The following is an 18,773-nucleotide window of genomic DNA, read 5'->3' as shown; positions in this document are numbered from 1 at the left end:
CAACTATTATTTTCAAAACAACAAAAAAAATAAAATATACAAATAATGAAAATATATGCAAATTAGACGGTAAAATTACCAATGATAATAATTAAAAATTAATAGTGTCTAACTAAATTTGTAACCTACAAGAATTCATATCCCTATATTTATTATATCTTACACCATGAATTTGCATGAATTAGACCCTTGATGGGGTTAGAGTGCCTAATTGTACCTAGTTAAATTGCAGGAAATACGAGGAGTGCTCAACAAGAATTGTACCATCAACTGCGCAGGATATAGAAACATATTATTTCCCATATGGGCACTTGCAGAATATAGGAGTCATGTAATGCTTGATCCTGGCAAAAGCTCAATGGACACTATAATAATCATGTAAATAAACAAGTAGAGTTTTAATTATTAATTTCTGCTTCCGTGTGCTCTTTACATCCCATTAACTATATTACCCTTTGGCTGTAAGGAAATATGGGATGGGGGTAGAAAAAGTTGAACATTAAAGCTATAAAATTTCTATTGAATAAATCACTCATGGAATTAATAAGTTGCAATTTTACTGATACAAAATCTTGTTTCAAAATTTTCTCAGTGCTCATGTATGGAGCCTAGTAAAACTATAATTCCTTCTTATAAACCTCCTCCACCAGATTTGATCAATTTGCTGCCCTGATTTCTTCACTCCAAGAAATGTAGTGTAGAACAAATATTTTTTAACTTGCCCGTTACTCAGTTCAATGATTCGCTTTCATCTTGTCTATTACTCCATGGCCGTTAATTGAAGTTTCGAAATTGAGGGCTTTGTCATAACTAAATATGGGAATTACTAAGAAAGCCAACCACACATCTTACACTTTGAAACATTTTATCTACCCTCTGCCACACATTGCACTGAATATCAAGAAGCCTCCGAGCCTTTTCTTGTAAGTGTGAATGCTGCCGAATTGTCTCACCATGTATCTGGCAACAGGAAGCGCGGTACAGAAATTGTAAACATACAATCAAAAAACCAAATATTTCTCATTTATTGACCATGTGTCTATGAACAGTCAAAACCACCCAACAATGAAAAAGGAAAAGTCTCTGACCTTCAAAAATAACCTGATGACAGCTTGTACGAACTCAAAATTATTTCTGCAGGAGAGCTCATGGATGAAATAATCCATAAGCTGTTCAATCGATACTAACTCCGGTCTCTTCTCACCTTGTTCATCATCGTTGTCGTCAATTATCTGAAGCATTCGAAGTTCCATATCCAGAGTTGATGGAGATAATCCTTTGATATAATCAGTGAATGCGCCATCTGCAACATGGAAAATCAAGAAAGTTATGATGCACTTACAAGCCACTTTCAAGAGAATGAACACTATTGAATTAATTGCCGGTGAAATAAACATATGATATTTATATAAGAACAAAATAGTTGGGTTCTTACAGTTATCTGCCACGTTTGAGGATTGAAGAAGATGCAGAAAACGGGATGACGTCGAATCTAATCTTGTCTTTTTCATTTGTTTACCATCGCCAGCTCCATCCCTCTCTTCAACTGATAACTTACCAGGCTCAAACAATATTTCTCCAGATAGGGATGGAACTGAAGGCAAGAAAAATGGGGCTTTTTCGGGCTTCTTTGGAGGCTCAATAGGTTTATTGCGTATCTGGAATTAAGAGTTTGTTATACAACAATCAGGAGAAATATAAGTCAGTTGAGCAAAATACAAATGAAAATGAAGGAAAATAGGTTTCACAAAAATGTTCATAGCATGAGAAGCGATGTTGCTGAGAAGTAAGTGCATACCTTTATAATGTCTAAATTAATCAAGCTTTGCCACTGGCTCTTTGGCAGCAGTGAGAGTGTGACCAAATCAGGTATTTGATTAACTTGAGTTGGAACATGTGGGGCATCTTTAGGTTGAGAAGCATCCACCACCTCATCCAACTCCTCAACTTGAGAATGTTCTGTGGAAGATATAGATGGCAACTTGACACTCACCACCTCTTTCCCACTTGCATATGAGTCAATAGTTGAAGTACTAGAGAACATTGTTTGGTTTACCCTGATAAAAGGTGTCAGCATAAAAGATGTTTTCTAATTAAGTAGAACGCTTTTTTCCATTCAATGTCATTATCATTTAAACAACCACATCAACTCTTCCCATTCAGGAATTTTATTTCAGAAATTAATGTCACTAAAGCCCTAACATCAACTTTTCCCATTCAGAGTTATTAATCTCGGAAATTATCAACATTATGTGTGTGAAACATTATGGGAAATGTAAAAATTTTTCCACAAAGTGGTTATTACCCATGAGGAATGAATTAAGAAACTCACCACAGGTATACCCCATTTTGATCAACATGAGCAGTTGCTAATATATCCATGTTTGGGGAAAGAGATAATGCTGTAATAGGCACATTAACGTGAATTGCATCTATCTGTCTTGCTAAGATCACATCCCAAATTCTAAAACTTCCATCCATACTAGATGACAAAAGCCACTTCCCATCCTCACTGAAGCACAAGTCTGTTATGCGATCAGTGTGACCATCAAACTTACGAACTAATCTAAGAGCCACAACATCAAACAATCTGATTGCTAAATCATTTGCTACCGTAGCCAGGAGACCTACAAAAATCATTAAAACACTTCAAATCACATAATGACCCAACAGTATGAATTATAAGGCAGAAATTTCTTCCAGTGTCTTCATAAATTTTTTTCTCTTTAAAAATAGAAGATAAAAAAAAAATATGACGAAGGAATTAGAAATACACAAACATACGAGGGGGATATGGAATGTAGTAAGAACTCAATTTACCATTATAACGATGATAAACAATCTTAACAACAGAAAAACCGATCTCCCATCTGGATTTAAGTTCACGTTCTTTGAAATCCCAAACCTGCAGAGACATTATAAATGAGGATTTCCAGTCTAATGTCACAATATTAAACTAAGTGATTGTGTGTTGTTTGTTAACTTCAACGAGTGCCAATTACAGACTGCCTCCAGATAAGAAATATGAACCTTTATATCTCCTTGATATCCTGCACTTATCATGAGAGTGTTAGTTGAGTCACATGCGACTCCAACCACTTCACTGTCATGGGCACACCTTATTGATTCTGACATGTCAATGTAAGCACCCCGAGGTAGTCCAGATTGTAGGTTAAACCTTTCAATCCAACCACCTGCTGTCCCTAGGATGACAAAATTGCCACATGCACTGATGGCACAAGCCTGTTGACATATGATAGTAGTCAATCAGAATCATTGTTTGTCAAAAGCTTTACTTATACAGTACACCCCCCCCCCCCCCTTTCTCTTTTCCCCAAAAGAGGTGGTCTAAAGACACTTTTTAAATAATCAAAAGTGGAAAATATTCAAAGGAAAAATGAAAAATAATGCTCAAGTTCTCAATTAAGTAGACATTTTACTTTTCATTGATTGCTTTCTTTGTCCAATTTCTCACTAAGTGCCCTTAATGCACTACATAGAAAATCCTAGAGATAATGAATAAAGTGAGATCCTAACCTTTACAGGTGTCGGATTTTCTGGGCAGGGATTCAATATATGTTCACCAAGAACAAAATTTTGAAGTCTCCACACATATGCCTGAGCAGTATCCATATGACAAGTAACCACGTTGCACCAATCACGTTCTCGAATTTCAGCTGAAGTTTGTACAAGAAATAAGAGGATTTGAAACAGATAGCAGCAGATTATAATATAATACACCAAGTGTAAACCAGCAAAATTCAATCATAGAGATTTTGATTTTAAGGAGCTTGGTGGTCGTAGATCTATATGACTAGGCTATCTTTTTATTTACTTTCAATTTATATACTTATACACATGCCTTTAAGGCTGGATTCCCCACTGTAATTCAGATTCTGCATTAATATACATCAGTTTCAATTTCATTTCTTCAGCAAAATTGGAACTGAATGAATAGTAGCAGAGAAATAACCCACCACAATCAAATGCAATCACGGGCTTCAACTTTATTTCTTCTTCCTGTATAAACACATACACAAAATGAGGGAAGGAAAAATCTATTCAAAACAGGAAGCATAAAGACCTATGACTCTCAATTAATATCATATAGTTTCCAACCTAATCATGACTATTGAACTGTATGCTTTAAGAACTAGAAGCATAATCACAACATAAAAATAAAAAATAAGCCAGATTAAGAATACCAAAATCCAAATTGAGGTATCCGAGGAGGTCATAAGATGTTTTCACTAGTAAAACACACATTTATATATCTTTGTAATTATTATACTAAGTCTCTAAACAAAACATTAAAAATTTACACAGGAATATTAAAGCAAAAGCAACGCTTTCACAAGCTCTGCTAAGCAACAATAAGGAAAGCATGAAACACCAGCCATACCTTTACTTTAAGTTTCTTGGCTCGTCTAGAAATATTGTGCTGAGAAAGCTCTCTACTTTGTTGATCCTATCAAAGAAACACATTGCAAACACCATAAACATGTTATATATGGGGAAACCAACTGATGAAATTAATACACAGAAAATGCCAAATATAGAGAGGAAAAGAAAATATACATGCCAACAAAGCTTGAAGGGAGAAAATGCAAAATTCCTTTCTTTCTTTCTTTTTTATCTTTTTATTTCGAGGGGATGTTATTTTATTAGGCATCAATGAACGACTAGTTTTTGTTGGACTATTGAATGTAGATAATAGTGGCACCAACCTGAACTACAGAGAAAAGCCGAAATGCACGATCCTGACCAGCAGAGAGAATATGTCTTCCATTTGCATAAAACCTGCCATATGTAATTTGCAGGTGTGCCGTAGGTCATGAGACATGCCAAATTAGAAGTGCAAAAATTAAAATCATTACATCATATGATAGTACGGAAGAAGAATTAACGTGGCTAAAACGTAGAAAAGGAGGAAGCAAGCAGACTACACATAAGAATCCATTGGCTGCACATCATGTAGAGGTCAAACAATCTTGTTCCACACACATGACGATGACAAAGGATATATAGATGTCTTCCATCAGAAGAAAAACTAGAAGTTCCATCATTACTTTCTAACCCAAGTGCAAAAAGATTAACATCCGTTCAAGGACTAGAGAACAAATAAAGGAGCAACATATTTCAAAAAAATTGCTTCAGAATATTTAATATTAACAATGATAGAGAACATTCACAACAAAGTTGATAAAAAAATTTCCCAAATAAACTAACACCTGGAAAATAATCATTACTTTATGCAAAGGGGAGGAGCACTATGGCCGCTTCGAAAGCGCAAAAGACGAGGGTCGCCATCGGTCGTATCGAAAATCCACATCTGAGCAAGCAAAAAATAAATAAATAAATAAATAAAGCAAGATATTTCAACGAAAATTTATATATGCATGATGCAAACATGTATGTATCTTCCAAAAAGAATAAATGTCACCTTAATAGAATTATCTGCTGAAGAACTCATAAGCACTGGCTCATTTGCAAAGAAATGTAGTGATGTGATCACGCTATCATGAGCTTCTCTTACAACTGACTGGAGCCTTTTCTTTTCCAGATTCCATACGCTTATGACACCTGATGAACCTCCAGAAGCTAGAAGGGGTTGCCCATCTAAGCCAGATAAAATAATCCACCAATAAAATCAATACAAAACACCAAAAGGCACTAAAAGCCTGAAGAATAGAGGCAGTTCCATATTTGATTTATTATGCAAAATATCGCACACTTACCAGTGCAGAAAGATAAGGCAGTGACAGAACCTCGTGTAGAATGTGTAAATGTAACCAATTCTTCATCATAACGAATGTTATGAACATGAATGCTTCCATCTGCACACCCAACTGCAACGACATCTAGAGCAGGGGAGGAAACACAACAGGTGATCGGTGAATCCCATCCCTTAAACTCAAATATCTTTTTCTTTGTGCTAACGTTCCAAAGCTGCATAGGACCTTGCTCGCTCCCAACGAGAACCTATTACATATTTCTCAATCATAAAAAGGAAGTCTTAACTCTAAACGTCACTTTCACTTAACTCCTTAATTAGCCCTTGACTACAATTGCAGCCCCAGTAAAGCCTACTGCCCTATTCATTCTCAACTGAAAATTAAAGGCTACAATATCTATTTAATCTTCGAATAAGAAGAAAGACATGATTACCTTATTTAGGTAAGTATCAGGATGCATTATACAGCTGGGGCTAAAACTCTGATCAAGTAAAATGTGCCCAAATGGGGAAGGGTTCTGATCCATAACTCCCTTAAATGCCCACAAGAACATGTTGCCACGAATATCAACACTGATAACATGGTCTCCAAACAACAGTAGCAACTTGACTTTTTCACTATGCTTGCTCCAAGTTGCAACCTTAGAATGGTAATAATAATTCAATTAAACTAATTATAAAACAACATGCACAAACATACAAGAATTTTCAAAATTTCCTCAACTTTCCTCAAAGGAGCAAAGAAAAGCACTCAGAATAGCATTTACCTGATGCGCACGCTTGAATACTGCAATGTCGTGCCCATATGCAACAAAAGTGAATTCTTTGAAGGATGCAAGTGCAGTAATCTTCTTCGGCAGATGAGGACCTTCATGCAAAATGTCAAATTTCATTTCAATTAAATAAGAAAGTTCAAACAAAACGAAAACTAACGAGCTAAAAGAATTAAACCTCCCCCCAAAAACAAAACAAAAAAGTGCAGTGCAGTGGTGGTAGTTATTACCAACTAGAACCAAGTTGAGCTTCGCACACTGCATAGAGAAAATTAGAAATTAAAAGAAAATTAGATTGATATTCAAACAATTCAATGAAACAAAAGAATATAAGAAAACGAAATTACGTTGAAAATCTGAAAGGCCTTTCCAACGCTGACAGTGACGAAAGTTTCGGTGCCGAGTCTCTGAACTGAAACAGGGACACCGCTTGTTATGCATCCAATGGCTCTAAAAGGTTCGAATATTCCCATTCCTCCTCCTTCTTCTTCTTCTTCTTCTATGAAATGAATACGCACTCTCTCTCACCACCAACGCTCGTGGCTTCGAAGGGTTTAGGGTTTTGCGTTCACCACACTTGGGACATAGAAACGCACCGTTTTGTTTGTTATTTTTTCCATCAAGATTGCGAGAATCGGACCAATCAATAAACCAATAAAATAATTGGTTTATTAGTTCAATGGTTCAACCGAAATTTAACTGATTTAATTTAATATTAAAAAATATTAAAAATTTAATATATAATTTTAAACTAATAAAATTTAAATTTTTACAATTTCACATAATAAATTATTCATAACAACTTCAATCATCAAAATTTATCACTAAACAAAATCAAAACACATAAAAATAACAAACAATGTTCTATTAAAAAAAACCAACATTAACAACATATATTTTTATTGTATGAAACGAATTTAACTCAGAAAATCATTTTCTGATTGCATCTTCCAAATCAGAAAATTACAAACTAACAAAATTAACTATTAACAAAATTAACTCAGACAAACAGCAGCAATTTAAAATATTAATCCCAACAACTCAGAATCACATAATCAGTATTATTTAAAAAAAAATAAAAACAAGCAAAAATAAATTGAAGTACCAGAAGCGAGGGAAAAAGGAAGTGAAGACGACGACGGAATCGGAAGTGATAGCGTCGGAGAAGGAAAGTGAGCTCAAATAGAGAGAGCCAGAGAGAGAGAGAGAGCTCGAACAAGAAAGTGAGCTCGGATAGACAATGACCGACGGACCTAACAATCCTTCGCAACGGCGATGCCAGGAGCTCGATGCAATCTTTCGTGCGACAGCCAGCAGAGGAGGAACGTCGAGAAGATGGCCGAGCAGATTTTTCCACCAACGGTGATGGCAACACGGCGAGGATAAAGGTTCGGCGATGAGTGTGAGTGATGGGTTTCGAATGGTGGCTAATGGGTGATGGGCTGGTGGTTGTTGGAACTTCGAAGAGGAGAGGGAGTGAGGGGATATGTGGACAAAATTGGATTTTTTGAGTAGGGCTGATAATCTATACCCTAGCCACGGGTACCCAACACAGACCAACCCGTTTGGGTAGGGTTGTCTACCCGGGTAGGGTAGGATACGGGTTCAGGGTATACCCTACCCTACCCTATCCGCAACTCTAATATATTATATAATATATATGTAAAAATGTATATAGTGAAGAAAGTGAGTGCTGAACCCACAATTTGTTTCTTATAAGAATTTGAAATAACTGCTAAACTAGTTGATAATCATATTATTTGCAATTTTATGTTAGATTTTTTTAAGATTTTATTATTTTTAATTTTAATTTGAATTTAGTTTTTTATTTTCTATTTTATTAATATATATGAAATTTGAAATGGTTGAATTTTATATTTGTTTAATTTTTTTATTTTTTTTGCGGGTAGGGTCGAGTAGGGTAGGGTTTAGAACTTTAGGGTACAGGTAGGTTTAGGGTTGAGAAATTTTCAACCTGCGGGTAGGGTTAGGGTAGAGTCCAAACCCTACCCATTACCAGCCCTAGATTTAGGTTTCACATTTCAATGTTTCTAAACAGAGGAAAGAATAAAAATTTTAAAACGATGATGTTTCTCTTTTTTTTTTTTTTCTGGCATCAAAACGACGCCATTTCTGAGGAGTATGACAAAACCAAACCTTTAAAAAATTTGTCCGATTTGGCCGGTTCACCTGTTAATTGTCGATTCGGTCGGTTTTTAAACTAGTTTTTTGCAGTGTGGTTCTAAGAGTCAACCGGACCGACCAGATGATCGATTTTCAATTAATTTAGTCGAATCGGTCGATCTGGTCCGGTTTTCAAAACATTGCTTGATATGTATTTCCTTATATATATATATATATATATATATATATATATATATATATATATATATATCTATTGATGGATATCAGTGGCTAAGAGAAGGGGTTGAATCTTGTCCTTTTTTGATTTTTGCTTTCAAATTAGGATTCTGTTAAGATATTTTGAATAACAAACAAGAGACACTTTGATTTTGTCTCTTGACGTGGTAGGTGCTAAAATAGAGTTACGAGCAAGATGTATTATAGTGAAGTATAGCTGGATAGATGAATCAGAAGATACTTTTGTTTTGTCTCCTAAAGTGCAGAACCAGAAAGAGAAAAAAGAAGAAGAAGTAACATGGTCATATATTCTGGTTCGACTACTCAGTGCAATGTAGCCTACATCCAATCTCCATCACAACAATGATGGAATTTTACTATCTTTCAACAGAATTACATTCACCAAATCTCCCTAAGATTCTAACCAATCCTAGATAGGACAAGTCCAGTTTCTAACTCAAACCAGACCTGACTAGGAACTCACCCTAGCTTTTAATAGCAAAGTGCTAACCCAACTTGTAAGGAAAATCCCTCAGGATTATGATAACAAAATAGAAAAACTTACAAAGAATTTTTGAAATAAACACATGGATTTTTCTCCAAGTCTAACTCTCTTGCCTTTTTCCACTCAATAGCTTTTTCTTACAAACATCACTGTTATGCCTTTTACCATTGAAAACAAAGAGATACTAGACTGAGAAAATGAGATATTCAATGAGAACCATGAACGAGAAGAATGAACAACTCAGCGAGCTACAAGAATCCAAATGTTGTATTCTCACTCCTTGCTCCAATCCTTGGCCATTTTTTCCTTTAATAGAGGAGTGAAGCTTCCAAGACTTGAAACTTGCTTCAGCACTTGCTTGATATTTTCTCCCAAAAATCAAAATCAGTATGACAAAGAGAGATATGGTAGAATCAGCGACCGAATTAAACATACAACTATACCTATTATCTTTTCTTTTTAACCTTTTTCATCTTACTTGTTGAATCTGAACCGTGTATTCTTGCTTTGCCTCCAAGTTAGATTCTTGAGCGTTGATTTACAGCAGAGCTCTATGATCTTAAGTATTTTCAGCTTTTTATTTCGGTGGTTGCAAAGAGAGGATTTCTTTATCGAGTTTCAATGAAATACAAATCTGAAAATACGTCTCTGATAATGTTTCGAAAGTAATGTTTGCTTTTGGCCCTAGCCTCTTTGACTTCCTTATTGAATTGGTAATTCACTTTTGATTTTTTAATTTTTTTCTAACACAAAGCTTTTCCTTTTTCTTATTTTGCTTTAGAAATCATGTGCGGTTGAAAGAGAAAGAAGAGAGAGAAGAGAGAGTTTGGTTTTGGGGACGTGGAGTTTGGTTCAAATGAAATGAGATTCAATTTCTTTGGTTAGCGCCAAGTAAATGGGTTTGGATATGGATATAGACCACCTTTTAGGTTTGTTTATGTTCTTGGACCAATTTGCTTTCTTCCCTTTTTTCTTGTATTTCAACCACTCAATCTTTAAATTAAGAGTGATGGTATAAATACTTTGTTTAAGCTAAATCATTCTTGGGCTTGTATTCATGTCTCTTGGGCCTAGTGTGATTAAATTATTTTCTGCACACTAAACAAAACAAATTAAACATAAAATTGGCTTTTAACCCATTAGTAATGTTTAATCATCATCTTAATATATATATATATATATATATATATATATATATATATATATATATATATATATATATATACCCTTTGTTTTTTTGTAATTTATGCTTTTATTTTGATCGTTTTTCGAGCGCAACGCGATTCTCATTTTTACATATCTTTTCTTTCAAGGTTTCTAAATAAATTATTCTTACTATTTATATATGTTTTTTGCTTTTAGACGTCGTAGTGCCTCACCATATCTGATTTACGACTATAACATAAGGCTTTGTGTGGTAGGGTGTTACAATACTTGTATGAAAAATAATTTTTATATTTGCCAACTGTTGGATATATATGTGTCACCTATTTGTATATAGATTATCATAGTTCACCAAATGTGATATTTTTTTTTTTTGTCAATTGCCTCTGTTTACGATAGCCTAGCTAATCACTTCTTCAAAAGAGGAATTTTTTTTTTTAGAAGTGTTGCAATTGAAAACGTGGATGACGAAAGTATTTCCTCAAGGGAAAGTTTTACTCTAAAGGAAAGTGGTTGTTAAGCTTTACTATCACAATCCATGATACTTTGTCGAAAAATATTTTTATATTTGCCAATTATTTAATATATATTATATAAGACACGCTATTGGTATATAAATTCTCATAGTTCAAAAAATGTAATACACTTTGTTAATTGTTTTTGTTTGGGATAGCCAAGCTAATCTCTTTTTCAAAAGAGGAAAATTTTTCCTTGAGGAAGTTTTGCTAATAAAAACATGGACATTAATACAACGAAAGCATTTTTTGAGGAAAACATTTTCCTAAAAAAAAAAAAAGAATGATTAACTTTACTATCGCATTCGAAGACACTTAAACGAAAAATATTTTCATATTTGCCAACTATTTAATATATGGAGACCACTTTAATAAAGACACTAAAAATTTCTTTTTTTAAAAACGTTTACATGTGTTATGTTATTATTGGACATTTTTATTAAATCGGTTAATAATTTATTTTTTAATAAATCAGAACAAAAACGATTTATTATAACAACAATGATAAACCCTGCATTATAATTATTAGACCCGGTTTGATCCAATCAAATTACACAATCTAAATCGAATATCTTTAAATTTTTTGATCAAAAGACAAATATATCCCTGACTTTGTCTTGTGAACATTTAAATCCCTAAAAATTAAAAAATACAATTAAATCCGTAAAAAAAATTGAATTTATTGTTATAGTTATAAAAAAAATCGGTTTTATTCTAATTTATTAAGAAATTAAAAAATAACCGGTTTATTAATACGTTCAATAATAATACAACACGTAAATGTCTTTACAAAATGACGTTTTACGTGTCTTTACATTTCCCAATTAGTTTTCCAAAAGGAAAAAACTTTTCCTGAAAAAGCATTGCAATTAAAAGCATTGCAGGGTTTTGCATGAATATAGGCTGCTGCAGCATAACAACGGCGGAACTTTAGGAGATGTATCTTGGGATCAAGCAAAGTTGAGATGACGGAACTTTAGAGGATGTATCTTGGTATCAAGCTTGCAGTTGAGATGGGTATTTCCAATCTGAAGGTGGAATCGGACTCTCACTGCATTATCACCATTGTGGGGGTGTCTTCAGTTGAAGCTCACACGAACTCGTCTCTGGCTCGTTCGATCAAGGAGCTTGAAACCAGGTTGGAAAAGATAAAAATCAGCCATGTCTATAGAGAATCAAACTTTTGTGCTGATTCAATGGCGAAGCATGGACACACAATGGAAGAGAGAGTCACCGTTTTTAGGCATCTCCCGTCACTGTTGATGATGCATCTTCTCGCAAATATAAGAGGAGTTAAATTTCCAAGAGTGGTTGTTGTTTAGCCTTCTTTTTGTGTCTGTAGCCCCTTTTATTATAAAAAAAAATAACGTGGACGTTAATTACGAAAGCATTTTTTCAAAAAATAAAAATTCCTCTAAAGAAAAGTGATTAAGCTTTATTATCACAATCAAAGACACTTGAACAAAAAATAATTTAATATTTGTCAACCATTGATTATATAGGTCACCTATTTGTATATAGATTCTCAAAGTTCACCAAATGTGATATTTTTGTCTTCTTTTTTTTTTTGCAATAGCCAAGCTAATCACTTTTCCCATAGAAAAACTTTTTGTTTAAGAAGTGTTGCAATAAAAACGTGGACATTAACATTACGAAAGTATTTCTTCAAGGAAAAGTTTTCCTCTAAAGGAAAGTTATTACGCTTTACTATCGTTATCGACGACATTTGAACGGAAAAAAATTTAATATTTGCCAAGTATTGAATATATATAAGACTCCTATCTAGATATAAATTCTCATAGTTCTTCAAATGTAATATAATTTGTTAATTGTCTTTGTGATAGTCAAGCTAATCACTTTTCTAAAAAATGAAAACTTTTTCTTGAAGAAGTGGTTCAAATAAAACCATAGACAAGTTAATACTATGAAAGCATTTCTTGAAGAAAAAGTTTTACTCCAAAGAAAAATGATTAAATTTTACTATCATAATTGAAAACACCTTGAACAACAATAAATTTTCAATTGACAATCATTGAATATAGAGGACACCTATCTATATATAGATTATCGTAGTTTACCAAAAGTGACATTGTTAATTGTCTTCGTTTGTGATAATCAAGCTAATCATTTTTTAAAAGAAAAACTTTTTTTTGAAGAAGTGTTGCAAATAAAAACATGGACATTATTAATACCACAAAAACATTTCTTCAAGAAAAAGTTTTTCTTTAAAAGAAAAACTATTAAATTTTATTATCACAATCAAAGACCCTTGAATGAAAAATAATTTTATATATTTGTCAACTATTGATATATGACACTTGTTTGTATATAGATTCTCATAGTTCACCAAATGTAATATTTTTTGTCAATTGATTTTGTTTGCGATAGCCAAACTATCATTTTTCCAAAAGAGAAAATTTTTTTGTTAAAGAAGTGTTGCAATAAAAAATATGGCCTTTAATATTACGAAATCATTTCTTCAAGAAAAAGTTTTCCTCTAAAGGCAAGTGATTAAGCTTTCCTGTCGCGGAAAAATAATTTTATATTTGCTAACTATTGAATATATTGGTCACCTATTTGTATATAAATTCTCATAGTTCACCAAATGTGATATTTTTTGTCAATTGCTTTTGTTTGCGATAGCCAAGCTAATCACTTTTCCGAAAGAGAAAACTTTTTCTTAAAGAAGTATTGCAATTAAAAATGTAGACGTTAATATTAAAAAATCATTTTTTCATGAAAAAGTTTTCCCCTAAAGTAAAGTGATTAAGTTTTACTATCGCAATCCAAGACACTTGAACGAAAAATAATATACCAATTGTTGAATATATAGGACATCTATTTATATATAGATTCTCATAGTTCATATTCTTTGTAATTGACTTTGCAATTTCCAAACTTTTTATCGAAAGATGAAATTTTTTCCTTGGAGAAGTGGTGCAATTAAAAACGTGATTAGTAATACTACAAAATCATTTCTTCAACAAAAAGATTTTGTCTAAGTCAAAGACACTTTGAAGGAAAATAACTTCATATTTAACGAATAATAAAATATATAAGTCACCTATCTATATATAGATTCTCATATCGCACAGAATGTGATATTCTTTATAAGTTATTTTCGTTTGTGTTAGTTAAGCTAATCACTTTGCTAAAAGAGAAAAAATTTCCTTGAACTGTTGTAATTAAAAACGTAGACATTATTATTAGAAAAACATTTGGTCAAGAAAAAATTTTTCTTTAAAGGAAAAATGCGCAACCTCTAATATCTTTCTCAAAGACATTTGAACGAAAAATAATTTCATATTTTCAACGATTGAATATATAGGTCACCTATCTATATATAAATTCTCATAGTTCACCGAATATGATCTTTAGACTTGCCTTCGTTTGCAATAGCCAATCTAATCACTTTTCCAAAAGTGTAAAACTTTTTTCTTGAAGAAATGTTGCAATTAAAAATGGCTACATTAATGCTACATTTCTTCAACAAAAATTTTCCTCTAAAGCGTAAATGATTATATTTTACTATCGCAATCGGAGACGCTTGAACAAAAATAATTTCATATTTGGTAAATATTAGATACAGAAGTTACTTATCTAATCTATATATAGCTCAAATGGCATAATCTCTCCATACTCAATTAAGAAGTTGCGGGTTCGAGTCTCCTATCTTTAGTAAAAAAAAATCTATATAGATTCTCATATTTCACAAAATGTGATATTTTTTTGTCAATTGTCTTCATTTGCGATGGCGAAACTAATCACTTTTGTAAAAGAGAAAAATATTTTCTTAAACAAGTGTTGCAAACTTGCAATTAAAAACATGGCATTATTCTTAGAAAAGCATTTGTTCAAGAAAAAAATTTTCTCTAAAAGAAAAATTATTAAACTTTACTATCTCAATCAAAGACACTTTAACGAAAAATAATTTCATGTTTTTCAACTATTAAATATGTTCATCACATATCTATATATATTCTCATAATTTAGCAAATGTGATCTTCTTTATCAGCTACCGTCATTTGCAATGGCCAAATCATGACATAGATATTACGAAAGTATTTCTATAACAAAAATTTCTTTTCATAGGCAAAAATAATTAAGTTTCACTATTGCTATCGAAGGTAGTTGAATGAAGAATAGTTTTATATTTACTAACTATTCAATGTCTCTGTCACTTATCCATATATAGATCTCACAATTAACAAAATGGGAGGTTCTTTAATAGCCAATTGTCATCCTATGCAACATCCAAGCCAATCTTTTCACAAAATTGGAGAACTTTTTCCTAAAGAGATGCTATCGTAAAGAATTTGGACAGAGGTTACAACAATATTTTTTTGCTAAACGGTTTTCTCTCTACTGAAAAAGATTAACCTTGACTATTGCAATATAACACAGTTGAAAGAAAAATAATTTCACATTTGTAAATGATTCAATACATGCATCACCTCCTCTATATATAGATTCTCATTGTTCATGAAATCGAAATTGTTTGTTTGCCAATTGCCATCAATTGCAATAACCAAGTTAATCATTTTTCCAGAAGAAGTTCTACAACTAACAATTTGGCCATAGACAATGTGAAAACATTTATTCAAAAAAAAAAAAAAAAAAAAAAACAAAAATTTACCAAGATTCACTATTGCAATGAACTTAATTGAATGAAAAATATTTTCATATCTACCAAATATTCAATTTATCTGTCATTTATCTATATTCATATTCTCATATTCAAAAACATTTGTGTTCTTTATTAGCCAATTGTCATTGTTTACCATAGTCAAGTTAATCATTTTCTCAAATGAGAACTTTACCCTAGAAATGCTCCATTTCAAATTTGGACAGATATTTTAGTTAGAAAGTTCTCTATAGAAAAATTATTAACCTTGACTATTACAATAGAAGAGTTTTAAAAGAAAACTAATTTTACATTTGTAAAATGCATGTATCGCCAGTCTATATATAGATTCTAATAGTTCACAAAACATGAAATCGTTTCTTCACCAATTGCTATCGTTTGCAATAGACAAGCTCATCATTTTTCCAAAAGAGGAGAACTTTTTTCTTGAAAAAGTGCTAAAATTAATAATTTGCACATAGATAAGAAAAGTTCTTCTTTGAAGGGAAAATGATTAAATTTCCCTATCGCAATCGAAAACACTTGAACAGAAAATAATTTCATATTTGCAATAGATGCGTCACCTATCTATATATAGGTTATCATCATTCATTAAATGTTATATTCTTTTTAAGTCAATGTGGTTCTCATAAGTTTTCCTTGCAACAAGTCCACATACAAGACAAAACAAATCATTGGAAAAAATTTGATGCAATCTGGTTGAATGTGTAAGAAACTTACAAACTTCATGCTACTTTAAAATGAAAGTTTGCAGTAACTAGGAGGCATATAATAAAATTTGAATTCTGGCTTTCAGGACTCAAGTGAGTTTCTGCAACCCATCATGCCATTCAAAATACATGTTGTTCAAATTATACACTATGCATATATACTGTTGCCATAGTTCTAAAGCATTAAATGTTTGTCATGCAAATTCCTAAATTTTGGTATCTAGATCAGCAAGAAGCTTGGCAATATAGTTAATTTAGTTTGTGATATGCAGTTATCGGAGGGAGTGTCTTGTAGTGAAATGTCCTCACATTCTCATAAATTTTACCTTAGGAATGTAAGGTTGCTTTATCTGGTAAGTAGTCTAAACATACATTCCCAGATAAGATGCATTTCTAAAAATGAAATTTGTGTATTTGTATTTTCACCGTGACCCAAAGGAAATTTGGATTGCCAGGAGAAAGAAAATCCTTTTTTTTTCTATGTAAATGACTGAATTACCCTTGTACTATAAATCTTTGCCTGCCTGACTGCCTCCCACAGTCCTACCAGACCACCATCAGCTCCCATTGTTTTGGCATATGGGTAATTGTGAAAAAATACACTATATTCCCAATAATGCTATTAGAAATCCAGACACCTGTTATAGTTATACTCACTGTTGGGAAAGCTAATCTTCAGATTTGTTTTCCCGAATAGAGAATTCTTAAGAAAATAAAGATAATTCCAACAAACGCATGCCTCTTATATGCTACCCAGATAGAAATCAATAAATCATGATGTTGTGATCTCTCGTATTGATCTAGCATAACAAGAACAATTAATAAAAGCTTTTCCATGCATCAACAAGCAGAGGGGAATGAATTTGGGGGAGAATAAGAAAATTTTAGGAGATGCTGCTAAAATACTTCATACAATACTTACATAAATACATATACAATACACATTTAGAATATAATTCTCATTTGGGAGGGTTGCGGATCTCTTGTATTTGAGGGACTTGCATATAAAAATTGAGTGTAATTACTAATTTCTATGTAATATTAAAATCCCTTCTACACAGACATCCAATTAAAAACTACTTTTATATACGTGGTAACACTTCGTTAGAGAGAGAGAGAGAGAAGAAAAGAACGAAGGAAATTGTTGGTACCAGATGAGTAGTTCCTGCGAAAGAAGACTGAATATGAAACCATAAGAGTGATCCACAATCTCCTACAAACAAGAGTAAGCCGCTACGTCGCTTCACAACGATCATGCCTAAATTGAAACAATCATCAAACAGCGTAAGCCCGAGAATAACATATCAAAAATAGCATTAATCGAAAACCAGAACAGAACATAAGAATTGAATGCTCGTTCTAGGTTTCGGTAGGTCAAAATAGTGCCCTAGGTCAAAGATTTGAGTCAAAATTGTTTTAATTTCCAGCAATAAATAACAGCAAAATGAACTTGCTTAACTTACAAGTAGCGTATTGCAATCTCGGAAGAAGAATTAGAAATTAATCATCTTCGTCTTCGTCGTAATAATAGTAATAGTCGAGAGGGGGAGGAGAGAAACAGAGGAAGGTCCAAAGGAAGAGAGCGAAACGACCGAATTGGTGGAGAGGGAAACAGCAAACGAGATCCAAGAGCTGGCTGCTGCTGACGCGATCATTGTCACTGATGCACGACGCTCGCTGCCATGCTTCTGCTGACACGTGTGCCACTGACACCGCTATCAAGCTGTTCAACACCATTGGGATTCAGTTGAGCTTAAGTTTCAATGCATCAACTTCAACTGAGTTCTCTTTTTCTTTTCTTTTTTGTAGAACGAATCACATTGAAAAGACCGATTTGTGACTTCTGTCCTATGTACCGATTTGCTTGGTATTTTTCTTCTTTTTTTTTTCCTATGGTTTGGGCTATCAAGTTGAGCAGGCACCCGAAGTGATTTCATCCTTTTTTTTTTGCTTTTAACAAGTTTCCTTCTGTTTTTGTCCAAAAGTAAAATTTGATATTAACTTCCATTTTCCGGACGTCAATTTGTTTTTTTAAATGTTCAAAGAAAAAAAAAAAGGCTATTGTCCTGCTATAAAAGGATAAAATCTGCCAAATAAGCATTAACTCACATAACTAAGTTGGGTTGGTCTAATGGTTAGCTCACTAGTCCGCTTAAGCAAGTGTCGGGAGTTCGAATCCCACCTTGTGCATGCAGCAACCCATTGGCCAGCGGCAAACCCTTAAATAGAGCTCAGTACCGCGGCGGATTAGTCCTTAACCTGTCGGGTTGGGGGATACCGTGGGAAACCAAACAAAAAAAAAAAGCATTAACTCACATGGCATATCTCCCACTATCCACTTCAAAGACATAATGAAATTTCAAATG

At 33.0% G+C, this 18,773-nt stretch overlaps 2 protein-coding genes across 4 annotated transcripts; both read right to left on the bottom strand.

Moving 5' to 3' along the window:
• Window positions 1–395: 395 nt before the first annotated feature.
• On the bottom strand, window positions 396–7,075 carry LOC130946304 (uncharacterized). The gene is made up of 18 exons (XM_057874983.1): window positions 6,855–7,075; window positions 6,738–6,765; window positions 6,502–6,602; window positions 6,169–6,375; window positions 5,739–5,982; window positions 5,444–5,619; window positions 5,250–5,332; window positions 4,728–4,800; window positions 4,403–4,468; window positions 3,978–4,020; window positions 3,538–3,677; window positions 3,031–3,243; window positions 2,821–2,905; window positions 2,333–2,627; window positions 1,799–2,057; window positions 1,436–1,658; window positions 1,089–1,303; window positions 396–960 (listed from the first exon to the last, which is right to left on the bottom strand). The coding sequence occupies exons 1-18, from the start codon at window positions 6,978–6,980 to the stop codon at window positions 811–813; spliced, it is 2,727 nt and encodes a 908-aa protein (XP_057730966.1). The 5' UTR covers window positions 6,981–7,075; the 3' UTR covers window positions 396–810.
• Window positions 7,076–11,836: 4,761 nt separating this feature from the next.
• Window positions 11,837–18,318, bottom strand: LOC130948128 (uncharacterized). 3 transcript variants are annotated; one of them, XR_009072988.1, is made up of 4 exons: window positions 17,871–18,318; window positions 17,559–17,665; window positions 12,287–12,397; window positions 11,838–12,179 (listed from the first exon to the last, which is right to left on the bottom strand). XR_009072988.1 is itself a non-coding variant. In XM_057876875.1 (2 exons), the coding sequence occupies exon 1, from the start codon at window positions 18,142–18,144 to the stop codon at window positions 17,908–17,910; it is 237 nt and encodes a 78-aa protein (XP_057732858.1). In that variant the 5' UTR covers window positions 18,145–18,318; the 3' UTR covers window positions 17,282–17,665; window positions 17,871–17,907. The 3 variants fall into 3 exon arrangements, 1 of the variants encoding a protein (XP_057732858.1); XR_009072976.1 differs by having other exon boundaries at window positions 11,837–12,397; XM_057876875.1 differs by lacking the exons at window positions 11,838–12,179; window positions 12,287–12,397 and having other exon boundaries at window positions 17,282–17,665.
• Between the last annotated feature and the right edge of the window lie 455 nt (window positions 18,319–18,773).

This window comes from Arachis stenosperma, chromosome 1 (genome assembly GCF_014773155.1).
Source record: "Arachis stenosperma cultivar V10309 chromosome 1, arast.V10309.gnm1.PFL2, whole genome shotgun sequence".
NCBI lineage: Eukaryota > Viridiplantae > Streptophyta > Magnoliopsida > Fabales > Fabaceae > Arachis > Arachis stenosperma.
Note: the sequence above shows the minus strand (reverse complement) of the source record. Positions and strands in the feature narration are given on the sequence as shown.

What these genes read in the sequence shown, in the direction of transcription:
- LOC130948128 (XM_057876875.1), bottom strand. Translation starts at nt 18,144, where the DNA reads ATGGTGTTGAACAGCTTGATAGCGGTGTCAGTGGCACACGTGTCAGCA.
- LOC130946304 (XM_057874983.1), bottom strand. Translation starts at nt 6,980, where the DNA reads ATGGGAATATTCGAACCTTTTAGAGCCATTGGATGCATAACAAGCGGT. An exon ending in CGTGATTGCATTTGATTGTG is followed by an intron (nt 3,678 to 3,977) that starts GTGGGTTATTTC and finishes TACAAACTTCAG; the next exon opens with CTGAAATTCGAGAACGTGAT. An exon ending in TCATCAGGTTATTTTTGAAG is followed by an intron (nt 961 to 1,088) that starts GTCAGAGACTTT and finishes TCCTGTTGCCAG; the next exon opens with ATACATGGTGAGACAATTCG.